Source organism: Gymnoscopelus braueri (genome assembly GCF_963280865.1).
Source record: "Gymnoscopelus braueri genome assembly, chromosome: 11".
NCBI classification, from domain to species: Eukaryota; Metazoa; Chordata; class Actinopteri; order Myctophiformes; family Myctophidae; genus Gymnoscopelus; species Gymnoscopelus braueri.
In genome coordinates, this window is record NC_137613.1 from 30,689,262 (window position 1) to 30,717,201 (window position 27,940).

The 27,940-nt window shown below is 42.5% G+C and overlaps 1 protein-coding gene across 2 annotated transcripts; it reads left to right on the forward strand.

The window, feature by feature from the left end:
* The first annotated feature begins 1,233 nt into the window (after positions 1-1,233).
* On the forward strand, positions 1,234-27,526 carry LOC308095220 (TGF-beta receptor type-2-like). 2 transcript variants are annotated; one of them, XM_080442193.1, is made up of 7 exons: positions 1,234-1,515; positions 6,099-6,249; positions 8,660-8,850; positions 12,021-12,820; positions 14,404-14,545; positions 24,286-24,410; positions 26,324-27,526. In XM_080442193.1, exons 1-7 carry the CDS (start codon positions 1,443-1,445, stop codon positions 26,516-26,518), a joined length of 1,677 nt encoding a protein of 558 aa, XP_080298319.1. In that variant the 5' UTR covers positions 1,234-1,442; the 3' UTR covers positions 26,519-27,526. The 2 variants fall into 2 exon arrangements, with proteins under 2 accessions (XP_080298319.1, XP_080298320.1); XM_080442194.1 differs by having other exon boundaries at positions 12,042-12,820.
* Positions 27,527-27,940: the final 414 nt, after the last annotated feature.

Genomic DNA, 27,940 nt, shown 5'->3' on the forward strand with positions numbered 1-27,940 from the left:
CCTACAGAAATGAAACCATGTTTTATAAACTGTGCTTTGTGGTGTGCATTAGTCTATGTAGGAAGACAATTCTTCCTGTGAGGAGAGCTATAAGTTGTAAGGTCAGAGGGTCATGTCTGAGAGCTGACATCATGGCCCGAGTATGCAGAGCGAAAACATATGTTTGAAGGGAAAAAAATCCCCCAGCAATAGAAGAGGTAATTTATGGCCTTTACAGTGGACTTAACCCCTGAACGTCACCAATAAAAACCAACACTATGAGACAGGAGATTCTCTCACCACCTCTCATGTTCTGTTGATAAATGGCAGGTCTCTGGACCCTCTCCAGCAGCTAATGTACAAGCAGAATGTAATTTAGAAAGTGTCTCTGAGACAAAAAGGTAATGGCTATTGGCTAAAGAATAATGCACAGTTCCACCAGTATCGAGCGCTAACATTTCAAGGCGTATATCTCTTAAGTACCTTTCAAATGGTCTGAATGTTCTTCAACTTTAGAATCTGTAATCTGACATAATGTTGATAGGTTCAATGTTTTTATTGTCAAAATCACTTAGCTATACAGTTGGTATGGGGGTCAAATGCCTGTATTTCATGTTTCCTCAACTGTGTGGATCATTGGTTCCCAAAGTTCCAGGGGTCCTTGGAGAGGTTCCAGGGGGTCCCCAGCAAAATGTGTTACCTTTGAAAATAGCAGATATACAAGCTCACAGCGCGTCACTTTGTGCCGCGCTGCAAGCTTGTACATCTGCTATTTTTGAACATTTTTGAAAAATGTTGAAAGTGTTTGAAGTATTTTCTGGGGGTCCCTGGCACACACAAAAACGTTTCAAAAGAGGGGGTCCGCGGCCATATATATATATATACATTTTGGGGGTCTTTGACATAAAAGTTTGAGAACTACTGGTGTGGATAACAATAAAATAACATAGAAAGGTAAAATAGCAGTAAAAATATATAATAATTAGGCCTAAACAAAAGAGACACTAATAGGCAATAGCCTATATATGTAGTATACTGTAGAGGCGAGAAGTTATTTGCACAGAGGTTAACTTCAAAACCTATTTTGGAGCATGCATGCCATTTCAAGTCTCTGCTGCATTGAGTTCTGCTCTCATAATAACATGGTTCAAGACTCAGCGAGCCACGGGGAGAAAGAAGAAAAAAACGCAGTGTCCAATATGTCCAACCCTCTGTGAAGATTTCCTGTTTCATGAAAAGTGCACATAGAGTGTGTGTGAGTCATATAGTTCAAGCTGTGCGTGGTGCTGCTATAGAAGGATTATACATGTACCCTGGGCTGTGGTGGGAAGGCGCAACAGGCGCACCACAGAAAACTCTTCAGAACGTCGCGTATATTAAAAAGTTTTGATATTTCCCCGTATAGTCAGAGGTTGTCAAATTAATGAGAAAGAGAGCAGTGAGTGCTCTCGGTCCGTTTCTAAATGGAGCTACTTCGGTTTTCCGCGTTTTGGTGTGGAACGATCCTCTTGGGTAGTGTCGTGTTAGAGCCAACGGGTGAGTGTCGAACTTTTATTCGCTGAACCTCTTGATGGTTGCTGTTATTCTGCCAGCTTGTCAGAATTCGATATATTTCCAAATATTGTAATAGAAAGTAGCCTATTTTTAGAATTAAACGGCGTGAATTGCCGAAGGTTTCGTTTGGCGGTGTCTTTTCGCTTCCTTAAAGTAAAGACTTAATTGTCTGAATGTAAAGCAGGTGGGGAGATGCATACACGCACGACTACACGAGTCTACAAAACAGACGCGGTTATTTAAATATGAATAAGCACCTTGTTATGCAAATGAACAACTTCGACTTGCGACTCAAGTCAGGAGCCAAAAGAAGTTGTGTAATTGCTCATTGCGACAGGCTCATTCAACGTTGTGCATCACACGGCAAGTGGGTTAAATGAAATGTAAATTGCGCTCATATTTCAACATATTTTTTAAAAAAAAATCATTTAAGAATCTTGCATGGTGTATATACAAAAGTTTCCCCGCTTTGGTGCCTTTCCAAAGCTGAAAAGCACCACCTGTTGGCATTCACAACCTGCATAGCTCCTATCTGAGAGGAATTCAGCACGTTTGATGTTCAGCCACCACACACACTGGTCTGTCATTCCTCCATCTGCCTCAGACTCAGTCCCAACGGCACCAAGTGGCTTTGACTGCAGCTAATCCTCTCTCCTTCTCTCTGCAATTATGTGTAGCCCTGGGTGACAATTACTACCATTCACCCCTTGCATGTCCCCGCCTCCATGGGTTTAAATAACATGCTCTGTGAGACGACTCTTGCTCTAATGATATAATTACTCTGGCTCAAGCTATACACTAACCCTCAATGCTGAATTACTACTCCAAAATAATTCACCTTCGGGGTCCCAGATTTTTAAATTGCACTTTAGAAACCGTTTTGTCTGGAGTTCTCACGTCATGTCATGTCATACAGTATATACTGTGTATACACACACACACACACACACACACACACACACACACACACACACACACACACACACACACACACACACACACACACACACACACACACACACACACACACACACACTTAAATAGTAAATTATTTACTATATTATGTATGTATGTATGTATGTATGTATGTGTGTGTGTGTGTGTGTGTGTGTGTGTATATACACACACACACACACACACACACACACACACACACACACACACACACACACACACACACACACACACACACATACACATAGTTAATTATTTACTATATATATATGCTATACATTTAAAATATATATATATATATACATTATGTGTGAGATTTGGCATTCTCCAGCTAGGCAAAGAACTATATCCGTCTGCAATATCCTGCTACCGTTGAGAGGAAATCTCTAGCATGGTTTAGAGTGCCAGTTGCACCAGGATGGTTTCTGCTGCTGCTGCTCTCTGTCTTCGCACCGCAGGTTGTATTTATCTTCAAGCCTCAAGCCGCACTTCTAACTCCACCCTGCAGAAAGGGCAGAAGGAGTTACAGTGGGCCTTTTGTCCTCCTGGGTCACAGTGAGTGCGCGCCGCACCTTTTCCTCGAGTCAGTGAGAAGACTCAACATTTCCAAGGGTGAAGAGAGGTTGTATATTGGCGCTGTGAAGAAGCATGACCCCCACAGTGTGTGTGCAACCTGAAGGCACTGCAGAGGCTCAGAGCATGGCCGGTGCAGAGACAGACTGCATGCAAGTGCTTTGAAATAATGGTCTATACGACCACCAAGAAGGCATTTTCCTCTCCCCCGCCTCATAATTACACACTCAGGTCAAAACTGTCCCGCAAATGTTATTCCATTTTGCTGAGATAATTTAATTCTCTGTGTGACAGAACATCTTGAGGAGGAAACCTTGAAGCTGTTTGGGGAAGATGGTAACCTACTTTCAAGTATTGGTTTGGTTAAAGCAGGCCTATATGTTGATGTAACTAACAGGTTCAGCTTCCTGTGCACGTGGGGAATCAGACATGCCTCAAATGTGCGGTTGCAGTATATGGCAGGGCTATAGCGATCACGTGGCCTGGCCTGTATCTGTATTTCTCTCTCACCCACCCCACCTCCTGTCTGCCCCTCTCTGTTTTAGTAATTAAGAGTTTCTGATTTCTACATGTCTTAGTTTAGTTTTTTATCGTTGAAGATTAAATGAACAGATCTGGAATAAGTGCAATGTGTACCACATGGAGATCTCAGTTTTTACTTTCTTATTCGGAATGTCTGTCTCTCCTCTTCTCTTTCTCTCTCTCTCTCTCTCTCTCTCTCTCTCTCTCTCTCTCTCTCTCTCTCTCTCTCTCTCTCTCTCTCTCTACATCTCCCTACTCACTCTCTGCCAGGCCAGACCAACAGACTTACAGCAGGTGGCCTACAGTATGTGCTCTGTTTTCACTATTGTGGTCTGCAGTCTGTGTTGCTATACCTCAGTGCTGCCTTACCAAGAAGTATAACCATATTATTATATAATTATAACCAACCAAGATATACTGTAACTCTAATGCCACACTGATGAACTATAACATTCTGTAAACATGTTAAACGTGAGCGATGTGTTGAATGTGGCATGTTGAGCATGACACCTGAAAATTGGATGGATCTTGATTAGCTGTTAGTGTTTATCATTCATCAAATCCCTCAGAAAGTGAACCCAGCAATATCATTCACTACTGACATTCTTATACAGTAGTTGTGGTGGGGCCTCTGCAGTTATTGGTGTGTGGACACTGGACATCCCTTAACTCTGTCCCAGGATGGAAGTAGGGCCATATGGACATAAATATTATAACTATCTTTTACCAAATGCCTCAATATTGTGACAGTATTGTGGGGATGACTATTTGCTTTCACAAAACAATTTACACAACTAGATATTTGATAAATAATCATCTCTAATGCCTATAAAATAAAATAAAGCAGCCTTTAAAATCTGGAAAAGATAACACTTATGCCATATCACAATAATATTGTGATAATTAGAATAATATTATTACTGTACAGTGCAATATTAGAAATCCCAGATGATATCTAGACTCATATCATTATATGGATATATAAACATATTGCCCGAGATGGGAGTGGGCTGTCCCTCACATTCACTGGACATATTTTCTTAGTGATTCCAACACTGGCACAACACGGAGGGAGTTCAAGATAATTGACATCTCCTCCCCTGTGCAGCTTTCAACCCTTGGAAGATCCACTTTGTCCACATGCTTTAATGTGTTGCTGTTGGAGAGAGCAGCGTTCCCTGTTGTTGGAGCTGTGAAAGGAGAAGAGAGTAGTGAGGTCGGGCGTGAAGGGATCGTCTGTTATCAGCGATGTCTCCATCAGCAGTCAGTCTGTCTGAGAGCAGTGCTGCCCACCACAGTGCAAGGAAAACCCGATAGCTACAATTGTAGAGTTTGTTGTAAGAGCACAAAGCTCACAGACACACATGCACGTGTAGTGCATAACATCACACACCTCAAACAAACAAAAACCCTTCCAGTTCCTTTTTGATATTCACAAACTCAATTGGTGCCGCCACTGCCTGCCTCCTCTGATGAAGAGCGACTCACCGGCTCGACAAATTAGAGAGTTGTGTGCCGAGGAGGGGAGATGTGTCGCTGTACTCTTTGTTTGTTGTCGTTGCCTGTCTGCCGGTTGTCTCCGCAGATGATTATCCTAGCCCACAGGCACTCATCATCACACAAGCCTGTCTGGCTCTCTCTCTCTCTCTCTCTCTCTCATATACGGGTCTGTCTGCCAGCATAGTCAAGTCTGAACAAGACCCTCTCAGCCCGCTGGCACAGCACACTGCTCTTATTGTTAAGACTACACATGAAAGCCTGCTCCTCCCTCCCACTTCCATCTTCTAGGAAGAAATAGTTTGGATGTTTTATTATTATTATTGCGGTTTCTGTGCGTATCTGTTCCCACTTTACTGCCATCAGTGAATCCTGAGTGTTAATTTACTATTCTGCTACTCATCACACAGTTTTGTGTTTGTGTCTTGTCTCCGTCTCGTATTTTCTGTCAGAGATGGTCAGGTAAACCTTTGTCTGGGTTGCCTGCATCAGCTGCATGAGTCATAATTCATAATGCTGAGAAGCTGATTATTGACTACTTTAATGGTCTCATGGACAATTTTATCTTCTTACTTTAAACAAGTGAGGCAGGGACAGTCTGTTCTGTTCGTTAGGCTACTTAAGAGGAGCACATTCATGCAGGTCAGCAACTCTTGTCGGTTTCTTAATACCCTGCCTACAGCAATCGGTGAACAAAATAACTCGGGAACAGATGGGTGGATTTTTGTGAAACTTGATGGGAACTTTAGGGTCTTTTGGGTTGAAAAGGTCAAGGTGACACTGAATGTCAAGGTCAACTTTGAGAACAGATGGGCAGATTTTCTTGAAACTTGGTGGGAATAATCATTAGACTGCCCTGAAAAGATTAATAAAAAAGGTCAAGGTCACGATTACCCTAACCCTAAACCAAAATGAAATGAAATGGCTGAATGAAGCTCCACTCAGCTGAGCTCAACTGAAGCTGTTCTATGAATTCAAACCGCCAACTTGTATCCTCTCTCTTCCCTTCTCCATCGCAGAGGCCAACCTCAGAGGCATTATCAAGTTAAGGCAGCTGTGCAAGTTCTGCGATGTTGAAGCCTCCAGCTGTACTCCTACAGGTAGCTGTGTGGTGGGCTGTAAGATCACATCCATCTGCCCCCATGTGGATGACGTCTGCGTCAGTATTTGGTGAGTAAATGATAACAGGTGTGCATTTCTATAGTGCCTTTTTCCAAACCGATTTACAATGTGCGTTAAATTCACCCATTGACACAAAATCACACACCGACGGTGGACATGCAAGCCAGTACCACCCTCATCGGGAGCAAGTTAGGGGCTCAGTGTCAAGGACCTTTTGACACGAAGCCAGCATGAGTCAGGGATCAAACCAACCGCCTTCCGGTTCCAAAACCCCCACGCTACCTCCTAAGCCACAGCTGCGTATAACTGCTGCTCTATCTATATTCACCCCACCTGCATGCTAACGTGGTCAATGTTTGACTTTAACCACTTTCAATGTGGCGTCCCTATTTTGGGCATGTCATTGAAGCTGGTTGCAGATTATCACAGTTTACGTGCTTGTTGTATTATGTGCATTTTAGAACCAACACCATGGGGTGTAAAGCTGGGCTGGAAGCTAACGAGGTTCATGCATTAAAGGGAAAACGTTAATACTCTTGTGAAAATTATATCAGATGAGGAATGTTTTTAGAATGGCTGTGATATAAGCAATAGAGCACTAGAGGGATGGTGTTATTAGCTGCAACCACACAGCTAGTTTAAGCCGGTCTTCAAACTTTTCAAGCGCAAACCTGTTGGCAGCTTATCAAATTAAGTACCTTTTTTGCATTAGTTAAAATGAAAAGAATACTTACAAGAACAGATGTAAAACAGCCACTGTAAATTACATGTCAATATGATGCAGTACCTTAAAGGCCCATTCAGTGATGGAATTGTAAACAAAAGGGTAGTCCCACCACCAGAAATCGCAGTGGAGACATGTTTTTATACTCTTTATAGAAGTACACTTCTATAGATAAATGATTGTTATAAAGAGACATACGAGACATGATAGGCACCAGATTCAATAACTCACTGTATAATACTTAGATTTTTGAGGAAGCCATTGGTTTCCATTCATTTCCGTATGTGAACTTGAGATAGCCTAGGTAATCCAACACAGTGAACATTATGGCCCTAGTTTGAGATACTGTTTAGCCAACATTGACTCAGTTATTCGGGTAAGGTTGGAAATATTTTAATGGTCATGTAGAAAATGTGAATAAACTCAAAATCTAAAAATAAAAAATATACAAATACAAAAATAACAGAAAAAATGTAATGTTTATGTACAATAAATGGCAGAAGCTGTGAATAGACAATGACATGTATTGATAGCAGTACGATCCTTTTAATAGTATCATAGTACCCAGAGGGACCGGCTCTCATGAAAGGTCCTCTGAGAGCCTAACATTTTGTCTTTGAAATGACCTGTAACTATACAAATAATGTTTTCATTCATTTCAAAACCATTTGTAAACAATTTTTGTGGGTAAATTATGGCAACGTGGTGCATGGGTTGCTGATGCTGATCGGTTATAGTGCTTAGAGCCCGAGCAAAATGTTCCTCTAATCAATTTGATCTGAGAACATTTAACTTAAATGCCAAAAAAATAAACACAAACACAAGTTTTGGATAAATAAACACATAAACTGAACTTTTTAGCCCTAGTAAAAAAATTAATAATCTAAAATGGGTGATCTACAAGCTCACAGCACGTTGCGTTAGCATGCAATGTGAGCCTGTAAATCTGCTTTTTCAGTTTTCAAAAATGTGCCTACAATGACAAATAGGGACGCCGATATCGGCCAAACCTGTCGGGCTCTAGTTGGCGTGTCAACCACATAATCACAGCATCTTGGTTTGAGTGGACACATGTTACCTGTCTTTCCTCATCCCCATCTCTGCTCTCGGTTTCCTGTCTGAATAAGAAATCATTGTAAAAGTGTTGACAAGGCATGAGCACCTAACCAGCAGGTGCTATCAAATCTAACTGTAAATATGTGAGAGGTAGTGAATGACAGATTTGTATACTGTAGGTCTTAAAAGCGTGCGGCAGTGCTACTGTTTCTTATTATGCTATGTGATGACAGCGTACTGTAGTATGAGCTGATGTCAGCAGAAAGCTAATGCCATGTGTGAGCACGTACACACCCGTTCAGATACATTTCACAACAGCATGGCCAGTGCTGCTCAGCAGGGAGCCATTGTGACCTCTAATTGAATATGTATATTTCTGCACCTCCAGGGTTTGCCTCGCTGCATGTTCTGTATACCATATGGCAGTATATACGTTTCCTCTGAATAACCTCTGAGTTGCAATAAATGTCTTATTGCAGAGACTGTAGGCTGCTTAATCACAAATCACAATGACATGAACCCTAGCGTCCCTATTCTACATACTCTTTGTCCATGTGTGGCTGAAATATTATAGTATATTTGCACAACAGTACTCAGATTTCATCTAGATCTCAATAATCTCAAATCGGTTTCAAATGAAAGCCAGCTGAAGTGGAACTTGTGCTTTTTGTTGTCCAGGAGGAAGCAAGATGACAACATCACAGTAGAAACCATCTGCCACAACCCTGCTCATAAGCTGCGTGGCCTGGTGCTGGACGACTACAACAACAGCAAGTGTGAGATGAAGGAGAGGAAGGGAATGGGCCTACAGTTCTTCATCTGCTCCTGTTCTGAAGAGGAATGTAATGAGCATCTCTTCTTCACCCCCTGTGAGTTAAACCTTTATGTACCAAACGATTTAATGGACCATACCAGTGGTCTGGCATGTTGAGCCCATTAACTTTGACTCACTCTATATTTATGCCATTTGATCTTTTATGGTCTGAAAATCAACTTACAGAGACATGTCTATTGTCTATTGCACCCTCTTTTTTTTGTCAAAGTTCAGTCAGGTAACTCACAAATAGATTTTATTTATAAAATGTAAAAACAAGTGTGAATAATATCACATTTGACAAACACATTTCGGTGGTTCAGCCTTCCCTCAGCGTAGTCAAGGAAGGCCGAAAACACAAAAACACGCTGGTATGCTGCCCATGCCTAACTAAATTAAAAAAAGAAATACACCCAAAGGACATCTCTGTGAGTGCTCATGATTCTTCTTCTACTCGAAGCTGTGAATAGACAATGACTTTTATTGATGACAGTACGGTACTTTAATATCACATTGGTGGATTTTTGTAAATAATGTCTTGTATGGATAGTTCCATGTAACACTGGTCTATGCTTGCATAATGATAATGATAATTTGTTATGTTAGGTTACTAAGACCGCTCATTAACGGCAGTAACCAGAAATGTGTTTGTTCAGAACTGCCATTTTAATTAACTAGGTATAATTAGCTATAAATGCTGTGATAAAGATGCTGTGTTAGTGGATACAGCCTAGCGAGCAGCTGTTTGCAATAGGTTCCCGTGATTTGATGATTTCTCCTGGTCGAGCTATAATTTACATACAAACACACAGACATAAGCTTTTGCCACACCAGAAATCAACTGGTGATGGATGGAAGTTGCAGAACCCAGAACCCTTAACACTGTCGAAAGGTCTTCCAAACAATTCTTCTTGATGCGGAACAACAGTACGGCATGCAGGAACAGCCACAGCGGGGCATGTAGCATGTTTCTCCATCTGTAGAACATAACACAGTCACGTCAGCATCACTCTGTTATGCAATCCCCCATCAAGCTTGTCATGTAAAGTGTCACGCATGAACACTAACACGTGTGCAGTGTAACACGCTCTTCCAGATACATGATTACAAACAGGCTCTCTGCACTTTTTTAAGAAGCATCTTGGCTTGTAATCCCGGGCCCTGGAATCAGATGTATTTTGACTACGGCATCCAGGCAATAATAACACGGAGGTAACATTTCTGGAGACCTGGCTCTTCGCGTAGAGTCTTAATTGAAAGCATCTGTGCGTCGCAGACGACGTCATGGAAACACATTCCCTTGGCTGTTTGAGAACCGCTCCGCTTCCCCGGGTTGACTGGTACATGACAGCGTTCATAATAAAGGAGCTGTTGTAGAAATTAATGGAGAAAACCAGAAGACATTAATACCAGCAAATGCTCTTAAATAACTACCTAAACCACCCCTGAGCCTCTGCGCTGATGTGCCAATCAAACCTCACGCTCTGACTGCTGAAAAAGACACCAGTCCCCCCCCCCCCCCTCACACACCTCATCTCTGAACTGACCTCAGATGTGTTACATTGTTGAAATTAACCACGTAGGCCCTACATTATTCTTTGTATTTGTTTCTTTTTTTGCTTTATTTTTTTCTTTTTGAAAAACATTTTCTCCTATAATAGTTTTTAGTGTTTTTATTGTTTATTTAGATCCCCATTAACTGCCACTCTACTCTTCCTGTGGATCCAAAACATTAAAAAGCTAAACATTTAAAGGTCCATTTTTAAATAGCAAGTGAAGTAATTTAGCAAGGTTATATACAAACCTGCCTAAAGCGGCATCCCAAATCCCCCACCATCCAACCCATTCCCTTCTCCCACCTACCTAATGACATGCCCAAAAATAGTGATGGCCGGTTGAAAGCGGTTAAGCCCCCTTGTATTTTTTGCCCAGTCCCCCAGCCCCCCCCTTTTTCACCGTGGCCAGACGTTCAGAGCTGTAAACCTCTCATGATGCGAGGCTCCGTCCGTCCGTCCGTCCAGAGGTGCGAGTGGGAGACGAGGACGCGCACAGTGACAGGTTTGTTGTGTGAGACATCGCCGCCTCTCACTCTGCGAAAAAAACCAAAACAAACTGTCTGGGGCCACGCTGAGGATTTCAGACATGTGGTTTCCTGTCTAGAAAAAAAAAATAGCTCCAAGCAGAGCACTAGCGAGATGTCCTCCCTCCTCCCTCCTCCACCTCCTCCTCCTCCAGTATACTGTATGGCTCCCAAGCACAAAAACATTTATACTACTGTACAAATATGTCAAAAATGTTTATATTGTTTGAAAATATGTAGAAATTGGACAAAAGATATTTAAAAACATGGGCTGGGTGTGCAAAATATGTGTCATATACTGTATATAATAATATTTTAGATCTACAGTATTTTGGCCACTGAAAGTATTATTTTCCCCCATATATTTTCTTTCTGTATATTTCAAAATGGGCCCAGCAAACCTTGATGCATTGTCATTATCTGGCACACACAGTAGCCAGCAGAGAGAACGTGATAATGACTCACTCACAACTCATCAAACTGAGCAGCATTCTGGGAGTTCTGTTGTGACACGTGTTGCCTATGTCTGGAGATATTCTTTTATTGCGTTTTTTTCTTTTCTTTTCTTAACCAGCCTCAAAGAAACGGGACTATAAACATGAGCATAAACTTTCACTGGTTTCTAAAGCAGACACGCCGCCCCTCCTTCAAAATATCAGAATCAGACGTGAGCTATAAAGAGACACAATATGTGGTTGACTGGGTCATGGTTTTGCGAGCAGTCTGTGTTCGCAGACCAGACGCTAACTTTAGCTTTCCGATGCTTATAGACATTCCTCAGGGAAGTGTCAGGTTCCCCTGCAGTGCTGAGAATATTACTTTACACTCACCCAGATGCAGATATGGTCTGCAAAGATAGAATGGGAGTTTTATTTCCTTTCACAATGGACGATGAATTATCACATGCACGGATCCAGACAAGTGCAACTGGAAAAAAGAATACTGTAAACTTGTCTAAAATAGAACTCAACCCTATTGCCAAAGAACAGAGAATGTTTAAAACTCAGTCATTTAAAAAGATTCAAATCAAACAAAACATTTCTAATCTGTAACACGGATACCTCTTCTTTCCTCTTTCACATGCCTCCTTCATCCCATTCTTCCTCCTCTTTCTTTCTCATCATCATCATCACCCTCATCATAAGCCTTTCCTCTTGGTTCCTCAGACTCAGACTCGCTGGATGTCCAGGTGGTCTACGTGATCCTGGTGAGCCTGGTCCCCCTCCTGGTGCTGGCGGTCCTGGTGGTCACGTCCTTCTATTTCTACCGGGTCTACCGGCAGCGCTACACGGGCACCAAGCGCAAGAAGGGCCTGCTCGGCTTCAGTGACGCCCACGCCATCATGATGGAGGATGAGGGCTCGGACAGCAGCTCCACGCACGCCAACAACCTCAACCACAACACGGAGCTGCTGCCCATCGAGCTGGACTCGCAGGTGGGGAAGGGGCGGTTCGCCGAGGTGTACAGGGCCAAGCTGAAGCAGAGCTCCGCGAGCGGGGAGCAGGGCTTCGAGACGGTGGCCGTCAAGATCTTCCTCGACGAAGAGTACGCCTCCTGGAAGAACGAGAAGGACATCTACTCAGACGCGGACCTGCGGCACGAGAACGTGCTCCACTTCCTGACGGCCGAGGAGAGGAAGGCGCAGAAGCAGTACTGGCTCATCACGGCGTACCAGCCCCGCGGGAACCTCCAGGAGTACCTGACACGACACGTCATCAGCTGGCACGACCTGTGGATCCTGGGGGGCTCGCTGGCACGCGGCGTGGCCCACCTCCACAGCGACCACACGCCTTGCGGGCGCTACAAGGTGCCCATCGTCCACCGAGACATCAAGAGCTCCAACATCTTGGTGAAGAATGACCTGACCTGCTGCCTGTGTGACTTTGGCCTGGGTCTCCGCCTGGATAACTCTCTGTCTGTAGATGAACTGGCCAACAGTGGACAGGTACGCCTTTGCTTTAAATAATAATAATACCTGGAATTTATATAACGCTTTTCTTAGTACTCAAAGTCGCTTTACATGTTTGTGGGGGGAGCCAGGGGGAGAGGGTGAAAAAACAACAACTTAATTAGTAGAAAATAAACTAAGATAAGCAAGTAAGAATTACTCAGAGTAGCTTGTTTCACCTTTTGATGCACTTTTTATCCACAAGGGAAACATCTGCCCTCCAAAGTGTAGCCCAAACACAGGGTAAGCTATGTTGAATTGAACTGTAGACAAAGTAATTATGTCAATTATGTTTCAAAATCCACAAAAATTGCCACAAATTATATATTTGAGCAATTATGCAGGAGAGTATTTTTGAGTAGTCAAATTACATCAACAATACATTATGAAACTATATGTCCAGGGTCCAAATTAATGTATATTATTTTGAAACGGTACAGTATATGTGTGCAGTAAATAAATTGTGTGTGTGCGCGCACATGTGTTTGTTTTAGATATCGGGGTGTTTCCGGTTAGAAATTGGTCTCTAACCAATTGTCCATCCTGCTATCCCTTTCAAGATGTGAACATCTGTTCTCAGAGATCATCATTCTTTCATCGTTGTTCTGTTAAATCCTGGTGCTTCAAACATGGATCAACGCAGGTCATTAAGGACATTTTAAAAGACATCCTGCAGAAGCTTCTGATATTTCAATCTCTGGAAAGGAGAGGAGAGAGGATTGTTAATGGTTCGAACCTTACTTTCATTGTCATTTGGTGTCATTCGGGGACAGTAAATGGCCCTTGGTGTGTTTGACTCTAATTAGCTGTTGGCCTCCGAGGCATTATGCTGATAAAATAGTTGTAAGCGGTGTTAGCTTCTTGTTTTACTGTAGTCGTCAGACAAACAGGCTTGATTGATTCTTAATGGAGCTATTACAGGGGAGTCGTTCAGACTCTGTTATGAATATGAGTCATTATAAAAAAAGCTTCACTCTTTGCTGCACAGCACATCGACTGCATCGGAATGCCTCTAATGCATTAAGCGTGCCAGTGAAAACATTTCCCGAGGTGCTAATGATAAAGAGTCCTAATGTTCTGCTTGCCTTTCAGCTGCCTTTCTTTATGCACTCCTAACGTACATCATGTACATAATGTGCGTGTGTTGATTCAGCGTACTGTGATATAATGCATACGTGCACAGTGAGATATTAATGCAAAGTAAATGCTGGTGAATATCTTCTGTAGCTGTTAAGTTTGTCTACTTTGTCTGCCCCTCTGGCAGGCGGCCAAGCATAGTTTAAAAGTCATGTTTTGTTTTGGAGATCTGGTTGCTGTTTGTACATACAGTAAAACAGCCTAAATTAACCGTAGCCAAAGGTATTTGAAATCCATAACTTTAATGTGCTACCCTGGATTCAAACCCAGCGTATGTGCCAAAAGTTTTATTGTTGAGGTTAATGCAGAATGCCTTTTGAGTTTCATGCAATACCTCTTGTCAACCGATTTCACCACTCATGCTATAAAGCTGGATTTTAGCGAAAGCGGAAGTAGCCCGTTAGTGAAGTTAACCGCAGTAACTCATTGTTGTGTGGTTTCAGGTGGGTACTGCCAGATACATGGCCCCAGAGGTGCTGGAGTCGAGAATCAACCTGGAGAACATAGAGTCCTTCAAACAGACAGACGTGTACTCCATGGCGCTGGTGCTGTGGGAGATCACGTCCAGGTGCAGTGCTATCGGAGGTAAGGCGTGTTCACACACACACACTGCACACCACAGAACTGAGGGCAGCTGAATTGCTGCCCTAATTCCTTTTTTAGTCATGACTACATGTTGAGTCACATCAGTGTTAAGGACTCCAGGCCTTCTGCAACCTTCTGCAGTGTTTTTCTTTTCACCCTGGGCCTTACCTTGTAAGTGTACATGATTGGATTATTAGAAAGGCAGAAATGGAACCAGGGATGTTTACTTCAAATGATATTGGTAGCAAATGTGAGTTAAATAATTATATGAGGAGCCACATTTTATTTTATGTATTCAGGTCTCTTCTCACTCGGTCAAACTTTTATTTAAACTTTTAATTACAAATGTTCTCTGGGTTTGATGCAGGCACTAATGCCGGCACTAACTCCTGCCAGCGCTAAGTATTGAGAGTCTAAACCATCACAGTGGATGTGGCGTTCCTGATGTGTAAGTGTCAGCAACATTCCACTGACCATGTACAAGCTGGATTAATGACAGCCAAAACTAACCGGCAAACAAATATCACATACCTCTTCCCCTTTATTTGGAGAACCACTTTAACAGGATAGGTAGGATGCACAAACGGAAAATAAAATTGCAAAATAATATGCAATTAAATCCAGTGTTCTTGTGTTGGATTTTCACATTTCATTAGGCTCACCTTTTGAGTTGGTTAGTTCCATTTGTATCGGTTTGGCTTCTTTGTGTTAAACTGCTGCTGATAAACATTTTCGTCACCACCACCCTCAGCCGTAGCGCCGTGATTGGCGCATGTTGAAAAATATTATACTCAGTAATTTTCACCATTGCGAACAGAGCGACATCTAATGCAGCATCCAGTTGGAGAGGTAGAGTAGTTTGTTTTTGTTGTATGTGGATTTCCTAGGATATACCACCCTTGTGAATGGACTAGTGAGAGAGAGAGAGAGAGTTTAGCGTGACATTGCACATGGCCAAGTGCAGCCGCAGAGTGACATGACTCCCACCACTCAAGCAAAGAGATTATTTTTATCACCTTTAGGAAGCTCACCCTCCATGTGAGCTCAGTGTGAAGCCCTGGGATCTGAACTCACCCTCATTACTCAGTGTGGGAACCAACGTGTAATGTGTCAGGCCACTCCATCCATCTTGTGGAGGTCTCAGGATCAGCCTTAAGCTCAACTAATGTGCTGTTGTTCTTGTTTGTCATTCAGTTTGCAAAAACAAGGCCAGGATATGTGCAAATAATAGAAATGGGTGATTATCTGAAGGTAAAGCACGGGGTCAGTATTTCACGTCCACAGAGTCATTTGTTTTGACTTCCTCGAGTGTCTCTGTGGTCCAGTTTGTCGCTGTGACCGGTCCTGTCTCCATTGTGTCAGGGCTGTGATTGAGTGCTGACCGCCTCCACCACGGCCGTTTCCTGTTTTGCCATCATCACCCCCCACCCCTACCCCGCACCCCACTCCCCCGTACCCCCCCTGTGGCACCTTGAACCGTATCACCCTCTTAACGTGGCCCAGGGCTCCTCCGAATAGAAAAAACACGAGCTGAAGTGACCCTGCCGTCCTCTCGCGCTTTCCTCTCCCAACAGCAGGGGGTGAAGAACATGCATGGCCCATGGGCACACCGCTGAAATGAAAATAGTCCCTTTCCTGTTTTCCGAAGGGGCCACTGTCCCAAGACACCCTGTTATTGGCAGGCTGAATTTACTGCCCCTCAGCTCCCTTCACATGAGGCCGCTGTGGGAGTCAGACTGTATGGAGTTTGTAGACTAGACAGGAAACGTGTTTATGGTTTGGGTTCATCTAACTAGGAGGATCCAGGAGTTACTTTTTCCTACCTGGGAGCCATTTTGAGGACTATCCACGGATGGCAAATCTTTTTTTCTTTTTTTTCTTTACATCCCATTCACCTTTCTTTGGTTTGTTTCCAGTCAATGACATGATAACTCACAGCGTTTATTCATTCACTCTCCATACGTTCAGTCTTGACAGGCAGACACTGCATTAGTCACAGTGAAATAGAGACACGTTAAACATCAGGGCCCTCGGGCCTTCAGCACACAGGGATATTCCTCTTTGTCTCCTTATCCTCTCATCTCCTTTTCCAGAATATTTCAATTTTATTCTTTCTTAATTTCTTTCTCTCTCTTTTTCCTCCTCTCTGTCCTGGCCTGACGCCAGTGAGACGGCAGTAAATGAGTTCCGCTCTCGAGCTGCAGAGACACTGTAGAGCAGTGGTTCCCAAACCTTTTAGCTCAAGACCCAAAAGAGAAATGAGTTTGCCCGGGACCCAAACTAGTGAAAATGGCAGATCTACAAGCTCTGCTAGATCTGCTATTTTCACTACTTCTTAAACTTTTTTTTATGTATTTATGGAAATTATTAGATTCTTTTTTAATTGATTAAAAGTTATTTAAAAAAAAAAGTTTAAACTTTTTACAATCTTTTGAAAGAATATATTTTTTTAGATGAAAGAATACATATATTTTTAAATGCAGGCAATGGAAAAAATGGGACATTTACTCGCGACCCCTAAAAATTGGTCTGCAACCCAAATATGGGTCCCGACCCACTGTTTGGGAAACAGTGCTGTAGAGGGACAGCCGTCCGTCCTGGAGAGGAGGGGAGGGGAGGGGAGAGGAGAGGAGAGGAGAGGAGAGGAGAGGAGGGGAGGAAAGGAGTCTTCCCACCCCTGGATAGGAAGAGGAACGGATAGAAAGAAGCAGCTGGGATAATCCATGTGTTTTGGTTTAGTCTGCCGTCTTTCCTTGCATTCCGCACACTGTTATCTTCCCCACCCTTCTTTTTCTCTCTCTCTCTGTCTGGTGCCATCACTTCTTCCACCACTTTACTCTCCACCTCCTCTTTCTCTTGCATCTCTTTATCCATCTCCCTCTCTTTTCTACACCCTCTCCCTCATAGCCTCCAGAATGTGTGTGTCTCTCTCTCCTGAGACTATAACAGTGAAATGAACAGTGGTGGAAAGTAACTAAGTACATTTACTTAAGTACTGTAATTAAGTACAATTTTGAGTTATTTGTACTTTACTTGAGTATATCCAATTTCCAATACTTTTACTTCTACTCCACTACACCTCAGAGGCAAATATTGTACTTTTACTCCACTACAATTATTTGAAAACTTTAGTTACTAGTTACTTTGCAGATATACATTATTACATTATAAAACATACATTAACCACTTAAGCCCTGTTTTATACCTAGGCTATTTGAAAATAGCCGATCTACAAGCTCACAACGTGTTGCATCGTGACGCGTTGTGAGCTTGTAGATCTGCTATTTTCAAACATTTTAGTACTTTTACTTTTGGTACTTTAAGTACATATTGATACCAATACTTTTGTACTTTTACTCAAGTACATTTTGAATTCCGGACTTTTACTTTTACTAACAGAGTACTTCTACATTGCAGTATTGATAAGCATTTAGTCAAGGAGTTAACATTGGAGCGGACGACCGGAAGCATTTTTGACATGGATCCACATCCGGGCTCTGCTTCTTAGAGACTCCTTGGGATGATCCCAAAGTTTCGTTAGAGCCGGACCGTTTTTGGCACTCAATGTGTTAAGTAAAACATTCCACCACTGGAAATGAACAATGTGTTGATGATGTTAAATGTGTGTACAAACACGTCCAGTCTTCTACCGTGACTCATCTATAGGAATAAAGCACTGACATGACATGCAGTCACTCAGCCACGCTTCACTGTGCTCTGATCTGCCACATGCCGAGACACGTGTGTGTGTGTGTGTGTGTGTGTGTGTGTGTGTGTGTGTGTGTGTGTGTGTGTGTGTGTGTGTGTGTGTGTGTGTGTGTGTGTGTGTGTGTGTGTGTGTGTGTGTGTGTGTGTGTGTGTGTGTGTGTGTGAAACTGATATGTTTACAGATAGCATGTATTTACTGTCTTATTTTTCATCACCTGTAATGAAGTCACCATGCTGGTTCACTCTGGATCTCTGAGTCACACACACACACACACACACACACACACACACACACACACACACACACACACACACACACACACACACACACACACACACACACACTGACTCATCTCAGTGCATCATTAGAATTACTGGATGCATGCTTGGTTTCCTTGTCTCTCTTCTCTGCATTGTCATCTGTCGCTATACGCTGATCTCTGATCAGTTCTCAGTGGCACTCAACCCCACACAGCCACTTTTCTCACAGTCGCTTAAGGTCCCCGATCTGATCTCAGACCTGCCATGCATGGAGAACAACTTGGTTTCAGTATCATTCCTCTACCTTCCAGCAGTATGCGGAACGAGAGAATACGCCCCAAAAAAAAGCAGACAGGCACAGAGAGAAGACAAAAAAAGACAGACATGGAAGAGATAACGGAAAAAGGAATCCCTGTGAGAAAAAGAAACGGAAAGAGGAGACACCAAAATGAAGAAAGAAAGAGTGAGAGAGTAAAAACAGACAAACAGAAAGAGAGTGATTGAGAGAGGGAGAGATGAGGGGAGAGGCCAATGTTCCTTTAAATGTCTCCTGTATAATTTAGCTGCTCCAGATTTAGGACTTGGGACGATGTGGAGGGCGTTTCCCAGGCGGGTGGGGTTAAGACGGGAGGGGGAGGGGGAGGGGGGGGTGGTGGGTGGAGACATGCCTTCAGTCCCCAGAGGAGAGGGATAGGAGACGCGAGACGCGAGGTTAGGGCAGCTGCTGGCCAGATGTCAGCCATCCAGTCCGCTGTGACTGGGTGGAGTGAGTGTGCGTGCGTGTGTGTGTGCGTGCGCTTGAGTCAGAATGCATGCGTATATGTCTGTGTGTGTGTGTGTGTGTGTGTGTGTGTGTGTGTGTGTGTGTGTGTGTGTGTGTGTGTGTGAATGCTGGTCTGTGACAAATGACTTAACAATGTGTGAACATCGCAAAACAAGTGTCAGAGCTACCCAGGTCTAATTACAACCATGAGAACACTCAGAGTCTCAGGAAAAACATACATTACTAATTACTAATAATTAATTAGCGAGTGCTTGTTAAAAACTGTGCACGGTTGTGTATCCTCGCACTATTTAGGGAACAGAGATATGTTGCGTTTTGCAGCACCAATGCTTGGTATCATTATAATTAGACAATTCTCTAATTATCTTGGCTTTGAACAAAGATAATCACTCATGGCGACGTGGGTTAACGTCTCAAAGTCACGTTTTTACATAACCCTTTTCTTTTGTTTATTTCAACAGTCGTGGTTAAGAGAGGGCTTGGCTCACAGTAACAACCACAGTTCAGTCAGTACAACTCACAAATTGAATTAAAATATTTGTAATTGATATAAAATGAGCAATACATTTATTTGGTTTGGCGATGAATGGCTCTGCTTTTAGGTACTCCGATGGAGCACACTACATTTCCCCTACCGAATAGGGGCCTGCTGACTTCCCATAGCAAATAAGAGCAGAATCAAAACAACAAGTGGTCCTTTAGCTATCTTACTGGGGTAGGGGTTCGCAAACTTTTCCATGTCAACGACCCCCAAATTAATGTATTTAGCCACACACCCCCATCTGAAAATATTGTGTCAGGGACCCCCATACAAGACTTGTGTTTTTAAAAAGTTTCAAAAATATAAAAACATTGTTCATATTTCTTTTAAAATTTAAAAAAAAAAGATCTACAAGCTCACAATGTGCCGCATTGCGATTTTCAAACAGTGTTAAAGTGGTTAAACTGGACCACTGGTGTAGGGTAAGGAACAATCCTAGAAGCACCAACAACAGCACAGTGAGCAAGCAAGGAATAAGCAATGCAAACTTCCTGTTTTAATGGTGCGCTCTGTGACTTAAGTATTCGATTGGTTGAGAATAGAAGTGTGGAACCGAGACCAACCCAATGGTCGTCCGCCAAAGATTTTCCTGACGGCACTTGCTCAGCGCATGTCATTGTTGATGCTCATTTTGAGTGTTAAAAGTACAAGCACCCATCTAACCTAACCCAATGGGTGCTTGTCGGAGGTGTGTCACATGGCATCATGTGGTGGATATAACAGGTGCCCTGTGCAAGGTTCCTTAAGGCTACAGCATACTCCTTTTGGAAACGAAGTGCGGCAAGGTAATAACCAAGATTTTGGTCATAAACTCAAGGTGCGCTCATGTTTCATATTGCTTTATTTCCCCAATCTGCCAGAATGGACAGTTTAGAAGAAAGGCTGGCCGAGGAGGTTAGGAGGTACGAACCCCCATAGTCCCTCTCTGAGGGACTATAAACACAAACTAGATGGCAATTACGTCATGCAGAGAGATGGCGCACAGTTTGTCCACTGTGTCTGTCACCAGACATGGCGAAATCTTCAAGACAAATTAGGTTAAAGCACGTCAGAGATTGATGTAAACAAAGAGTGGATCCAGGTGGGAAAAGAATCACTGTCCCAGCCGTGGGCGGTGTCTAGCATTCAGCACTCAGAGCAGAGCTGCATCAAGTATAAAACCATTTGATCCACAAGTCAAAAAGAACATTTGGACTTTGTTTGAAGTATGCTTCCAGCTTTAGACAGGGTGGTGGACAGCAGACAGGACCACTTCCTGTACGTATGAACGAGGAAGCCAACTAGGGGCATAATGCTTCATAATAACGTTAGGTGGAGCAGTTGGCAGATCTATAAAAGACATAATAGTCTGGAGCTATGGAAACATGACAGCTCTGCCAGAAACATACTTAGATCATCACAAAGCTCCTGCAGCCTGAGCCGACAGGAATCCATTAAGGATTCCCCCCCCCCCCCCTCCAAGATATGTTTGTGGCATTTTTATGCTTTATTTCATATAGGTCCTTGTTGAGAGACAGACAACAGGACAGACAGACGTGCAAGACACGACGGGGGTCCGATTCGAACCCGAAGCATAATGGTCTGCACTAACTGGCTGAGCCACAACACCCCAGTTCAGGAGTTTCTTAATTCTGGTTGACTGCTTGTCTCATGGTACTGAATTAGTGTCGCAGAGTAAAAACCTCTTTAATCGCTGTAAATTCCACTTACACTTACTGCAGACATGGAAGCTAGTTCACTATTCTCACGTTGTGCTATGCCTTGCCGTGCTTGACTTGCAGTGTTGCTTCATGAAAATCTTGTTGTTCTTGCAGTGTTTAACCTTTGCAAACCACTGCAATCCTTCCTGTTTCTCTGTTGCATTTTAATAGCCTGTCCTATTTCAGAATTTAATTCAAGGTTTGACAAAAAACAACCACCTATCCTTCCTGTTAAGACCAATGTTGACATAATTCCATTTTGGAAAATACCGCTTGTGTTTATGCCGCAAAAAAGTGTCCACGTGAGCAGACTTTGTGATCCATTGTTTTGGAGTGAGCCTCTAAACAAGATTTCACAACTGTTTTCAGAATGGGTTTGTGTAGTCGTGCATGTGGTCATTACGCTCCCTCATGACTGTCAAACAGAAATGAAACATCTGTCTCTATGTTCTAAATATTGACTGAGGGGCGGGTACCATGTATTTTAACTTCAAACGCTGAAACCTGACCCTTTATTCCTTGCTACAAAAATGCATAACAAATGCAAAAAAAAAAGAAAGAAAAAACAGGAAGTTTCAGCCTTTAGTTTCAGTCCTGCTGCATTAGTCTGTGTCCTACAACACTGTGTCCACAATTCCTGTCTGTGAGCTTCATGACTTCCTGTGAGCCTCTCTCAGCAGTGCAGGCTTCTGCAATTTTCTCAACGCTGAGAAGTCATTCTCCCACGGGCACGCATCTGATCTCGGCCCACTTCCTCCCATGTGATCACTGATAGTTTACGCTTGAAATCTGTACGTACAGCAATACTGGTCGTCGGTATAGCTTTTGGCATTCATTCTCTTTAATGATGGCTGTAACAGATGTATTTGGTAGCTGGATACTTGACATTCACAGTAGAATCTATTTCTAAAATGATCAGTGTGCCCTTGCCCTCGAACAACCCTCCTTCTTCCCTTGACTCTGTCTCTAGCTGAGGCTGTTCTCCTCTCACTGTTGAGTAGGTTTCGATATTGAGTGATTGTGCTGCTTCTAATTCACAGCCCCTATCAGGCTTTAATCACAGTAAATCTGCGGGAACAAACGTTTTTTTTAGATTCGACTTAAAACCCTTCTCACACTCTCACAACCCAACAGTCAGACCTCTCTCCCGCTATCTGCCCGGATCCCTGCTGAAACTGCTGTTCTTTTAAACAAGAGCTCTATTGCTTCAAAGGAAATACGAGTCTGATTTGTTGTTCTTAGCCCGAGGAAAGATTAAATCAATGTAAAGATAAATATTCTTTGGAAACTCTTGACCCGAGGTTCCCAGACGCCGTGCACTCCGTGCCAGTGCTTTGAAACGTTGCCTTGAGTAAACTGCTCAGCCTTCTGTATGTTGTCTTTGACGAGCACTCTTGGAGACTGGTTGTGGAGGAGAGTTGACGCTCAGCCCAGTGCTCTGTTGGTGAGATGCTTTAAACACACTGACAATGAAGGCAAAAATGACATGATATCAAATAGCAGATCTGCCCTCAGGCCTGGTTGGCCCAGTGACACATCATTTCTTCAGCCATACTGTATGTTCTGCTGCTATTGCCGTTTTAAAGTTACCACCTGCAGTCTAGCCTTAGGGGCAGCTGTAGTGTGGAATGTATACTTATATTAGAATATACATAGTTGACTGCTGAAGTAGAATGTGATGACTACATTTAATCTGGTACCTTTGCTGGAGTCCTACCATCTTTTCACGTCTTCAATTCAGCAGAACTTTGATTTGTTTCATTTCGTGTGTGTTTCAGTATTAATTGTACTTTTAGAGACCTTTTTTCTTATTGGCGTGTGTGCGACTGCATACTGTATATTCCAGACCTACTGCGACGGATTTCACCAAATGTATTCTCTCTCCTCGGCTGCCCTTTAGATCACTTTCAGTTATGGTAATATTTGAATATTATATTATACTGTATATATCGTTGCTGTCGGGCAGAAAACTTGCCTCTCCAGCACAAAAGTAGCAACAATAGCCGATCTACAAGCTCACAGTGCGTCGCAACGCGATGCGTTATGAGCTTGTACATCGGCATACATTTTGGAATGTTTTTAAACTGAAAGTGGAAGTGGTGAAGTCTGTTGGTTTTATAGATATTTAACCAATGAAAAGTATTAACAAGAGCTTGTGACTAAATAATAACTACATTGGATCTATTGGAACACAGGCTCATGTTTACATTTCTTGAAAAGTAACAGTTTTGAATTGAACCCATTAAGACCTGGAAGTGGAACGCATCTGTGTCACTTACTGATTTGAGCTAAAAAGCATTATTTTACACTTTGGCTATTTAAAAATAGCAGATATACAAGCTCATTGCGCGGCACCGAGTGCCGCGCTACGAGCTTGTAGATCTGCTATTTTTGAAAAATCATGAAAATATGTGCAAATCTTTGAATATATTTTTTAAGCGAGCATTTGTAACTCAAGTCTTTGCCTCTGGGGGTCCCTGGAACAACATATTTGAGATGGGGGTCCCCGGCCAAATACATATCATTTTGGGGGTCCTTGACATGAAAAAGTTTGAGCACCACTGATATAGAAACATACGTTTTTCAGAATACTGTTGGGATTTAGAAGATTTTGTAGAATCGGCTTCAGGTCTTAATGGGTTAAACATAGGCTACAAGGTTTCCACCCGACTGCGACAATATAGTACTTTGGCGCATTTTAAAACAAAGTCTCATGAATGTGTTTGTTCTGTGTGTTTGGTTACAGAGGTAAAGGAGTATGAGCCTCCCTTCGGGAGGATCAGAGAGCATCCCTGCGTAGAGAGCATGAAGGACAGTGTTCTCAGAGACAGAGGCAGACCTGACATACCCAACAGCTGGATCAACCACCCAGTAAGACATCCTCTACTTCAGCCATTCAACAACCTGTAGGCCCTCTGGTGGGCCGCGAGGATACTGCAAGTGTGCCCATTCAATCCGGGAACGCATCTCTTGTCATTTTAGATTTCTTTGGCTGTTAAAAAATAGCATATATACAAGCTCATAGCACGGCACAGAGTGCCGAGGTACGAGCTTGTAGATCTGCTATTTTTGAAAAATCTAGAAAATGTGTGCAAATCTTTGAATATATATTTTTTAAAGCACACATTTGAAAAATATTTTGTTCCAGGGACCCCCAGAAGCAAAGATTTGAGTTACAAATGTTCGCTTTAAAGAATATATATTAAAAAATGTGTTGTTTGCATATCTGCTATTTTTCAATAGCCAAAGAAATCTAAAGTCACACAGATGCGTTTCCGGATTGAATGGGTTAATATAAAAAGATTATGTAAAACAAATGCTACGTACTACGTTGATTGATCCAAGCCGGAACAAAGTGGTTTGATTATTAAAAATAAACATGCTCTGAAAATGCACACGGCCCACCCATCTGACCACTTAACACTGTTAAGTGATCAAATGGGTGGGCCACAAACTCCTTTTAAGATTCTCAAGTGGGCCCTGATCCAGAAAAGGTTGGGAGCCACTGCTTCCACACCAATGGCTCTTAAAGCCAGACTTACACTTTGTTGTAAGACCATGTTGAAAATAGACAATCTATAAGCTCACAATGCGTCGCTGGTGCGACACGTCGTGAGCTTATAGATCGTCTATGTTTGGTGTGCGCCACTGTCGTACGACGGAGCATAAATTGGGCATTACTGTTAACGTTAGCGTTGCTTGTGGAGTCAAGACCCACTATTTTGATTCGTTGGGCAGTTTTCAAAATAAATGTTGCAAAAGTGTGATGCAATACAAACAAACAAATGGAAAAAGCACAATAAAACCCACATAAAATCCAATGACATTGTGTCAAGGAACACCAGTAGAGCATCAAAGTAAATAGAAATGTTCTCAGAATAAATGAAAGGGTAGCAACAAATATACAATTACATAAAGCCTTCCTGTACAGGTGTCTTGAGAAGTGCATACAGACACTTCCTGCCTCCTACGGTATCATACGAGGAGGACAAAAAATGTCAAACAGATTTATTTTGTAATAACAGTTACTGTATATGTGCCGTTTAAGTCTTAAATTGAGCCTCAGAGGTCTCAAAAAAATGTGCACTGAAATCCTAGTCTGCAAGATAACCAAGTCCGCTGTTTAATTCACTGTTGAAATTGGTTCGGTTTCTCATCCTAACTGATGTTTTTGAAGGTCTAAAAGTTTTAAATTGAATGTACCTCGCTGGAACATGCGGACACACAGAGGAGGAGTGTTCCAACCAGCTAATCACTCCTCTTAACCCTTTAAGACCGGGAAAGCATCATTTGTGTCATTTTAAGATTTATTTGGCTTCACGATTCTTTAAAAAATAGCAGATCTACAAGCTCATAGCGCAGCACTCGGTGCCGTGCTATGAGCTTGTATATATGCTATTTTTGAAGAATCGTGAAAATGTGTGCAAATCTTGGAATATATATTATATATATATATTATTTTCTTTTTTTTTAAAGCGAACATAATTTTGTAAAATATTTAGTTCCAGGGACACCCAGAAGCAAAGACTTGAGTTACAAATATAACTAAAAAAAATTATAATCAAATATTTGCACAAATGTTCACGATTTTTCAAAAAATAGTAGATCTACAAGCTCATAGCGCTGCACTCGGCGCCGCGCTATGAGCTTGTATATCTGCTATTTTTGAATAGCCCAAAGAAATCAAAAAATGTCAGAGATGCGTTCCCAGATTGAATGGTTTAATACAGGAAAAAGTATTCAGTGAGTGATCGTGTGTGTGTGCTGTCTTGCTCCACCTGCAGGGCGTCCAGATTTTGTGTGCCACCATCGACGAGTGCTGGGATCACGACCCCGAGGCCCGCCTGACGGCCCAGTGTGTCGCCGAACGCTTCAACGACATGGAACACCTGGACAAGCTGTCCGTGCACTCGGACAGTTCGGAGGAGAAGATCCCAGAGCCAGAAGAAGATATCTCCTCCACTGTGGATGAGAAGTAAGAGTGCTAACAGCTGCAACTGCTGCCCCCCTCTGGGCTATCTCATGAACTGCAGCCAAAAACAAACATCCTGGTGTCTGTGTGGCAGGAGATGAGAGGAAGGTGGGATGTTTTCTTTGCTCAGGAATGTGTGACGGGAGGAGAGAGTCCGAACGTCGTGGATGCAGAAAGGGAAACCAAGTCTGAAACACCAGGGGATGGACTTACCCTGTTAAGTGCCCCAAAGACCGGATGAAGCCATACATGACCGTGGGAGAAAGAATTACACTATAAAGCCTTTGTAACTAAATACTGTTTTGCACTTTATCGGTGTATATATAATATATACACATACCAAATTATAAATAATGTATATTCAGCTTCTGTTTATTGAACGCGACAAAGTAATGCAGGAAATAGGAAATGGAGGGACCAAGTTTTTACCAAAGAAGGGAGAAATGGGAGAGGTGCGTCAGGTGGTAACACTAATATCCATTTGGCCCGGTAATCGACCGGCTGCTCGGACATCTTCGGAGTGTCTTTGAACGGATGACTAAAGGAACCAGGTGACAACGCTCTGCAAGGAATCAAGGTTTAGGAACGGTTTCTGCTGCCGTGAAATGAAAATGACCCTGAGCTTGCAAGCGGAGGGGAAAAAGCAATCGGAAGCAATAAGCGGAGGGGAACGCTGAAGCATAATAAAGACAGTGAAATCAGCCTTGAAAGGAAAAAGGGAATACTATATGTATATATATTACTCTGAGGACTTAGAGCTATAAAAGATATAAAAGTCTATTTAATCGGAGCCGGAGGACAAAATGAGATATCAATATCATTACTAAACGACTGGAAGTCTGGAAGTCCATCAAGGTCCAGCTTGTCTGCCATGAATGCTGGATGTCTTCATAGACGTTTTTATGACAGCAAAGGGAGTTTTTCCTCCCTTTCTCATTAAAGATTTTTTTTAATCAAAATCCTTTGTGTATAAATGTTCAAAGCCATAATTAAAAGAGATTCAGTATTCAATTTATCAAGACTTTCCTGATTGATTCTTTTTTTTTTTTTCAGCTTCACTGTTTGTTTTATTGCTCATCTTAACCTCAACTGACCTCGAGTCAGAAAGATAAAACCATAGAGGTGACATGTCATTAAGAAACCTCATTCCAGAATGGTACCATAATGGCAGACGTTTTGCCTGAGTCCTGTTCTGAACTTGCTGTAATTGGAACCTATGGGTGAAACAGGCTTTTGTTGTCTTTATAATCCTTGTAATTTATACCAGTGGTTTTCAACCTTTTTCATGCCAAGGACCCCTAAATTGATATACATTTGGCCGCGGACGCCCATCTGAAAATGATTTGTGCCAGGGACCCCCAGAAGCAAAGATTTGAGTTCAAAATGTTCGCTTTAAAATATATATTATATTCAAAGATATGCACACATT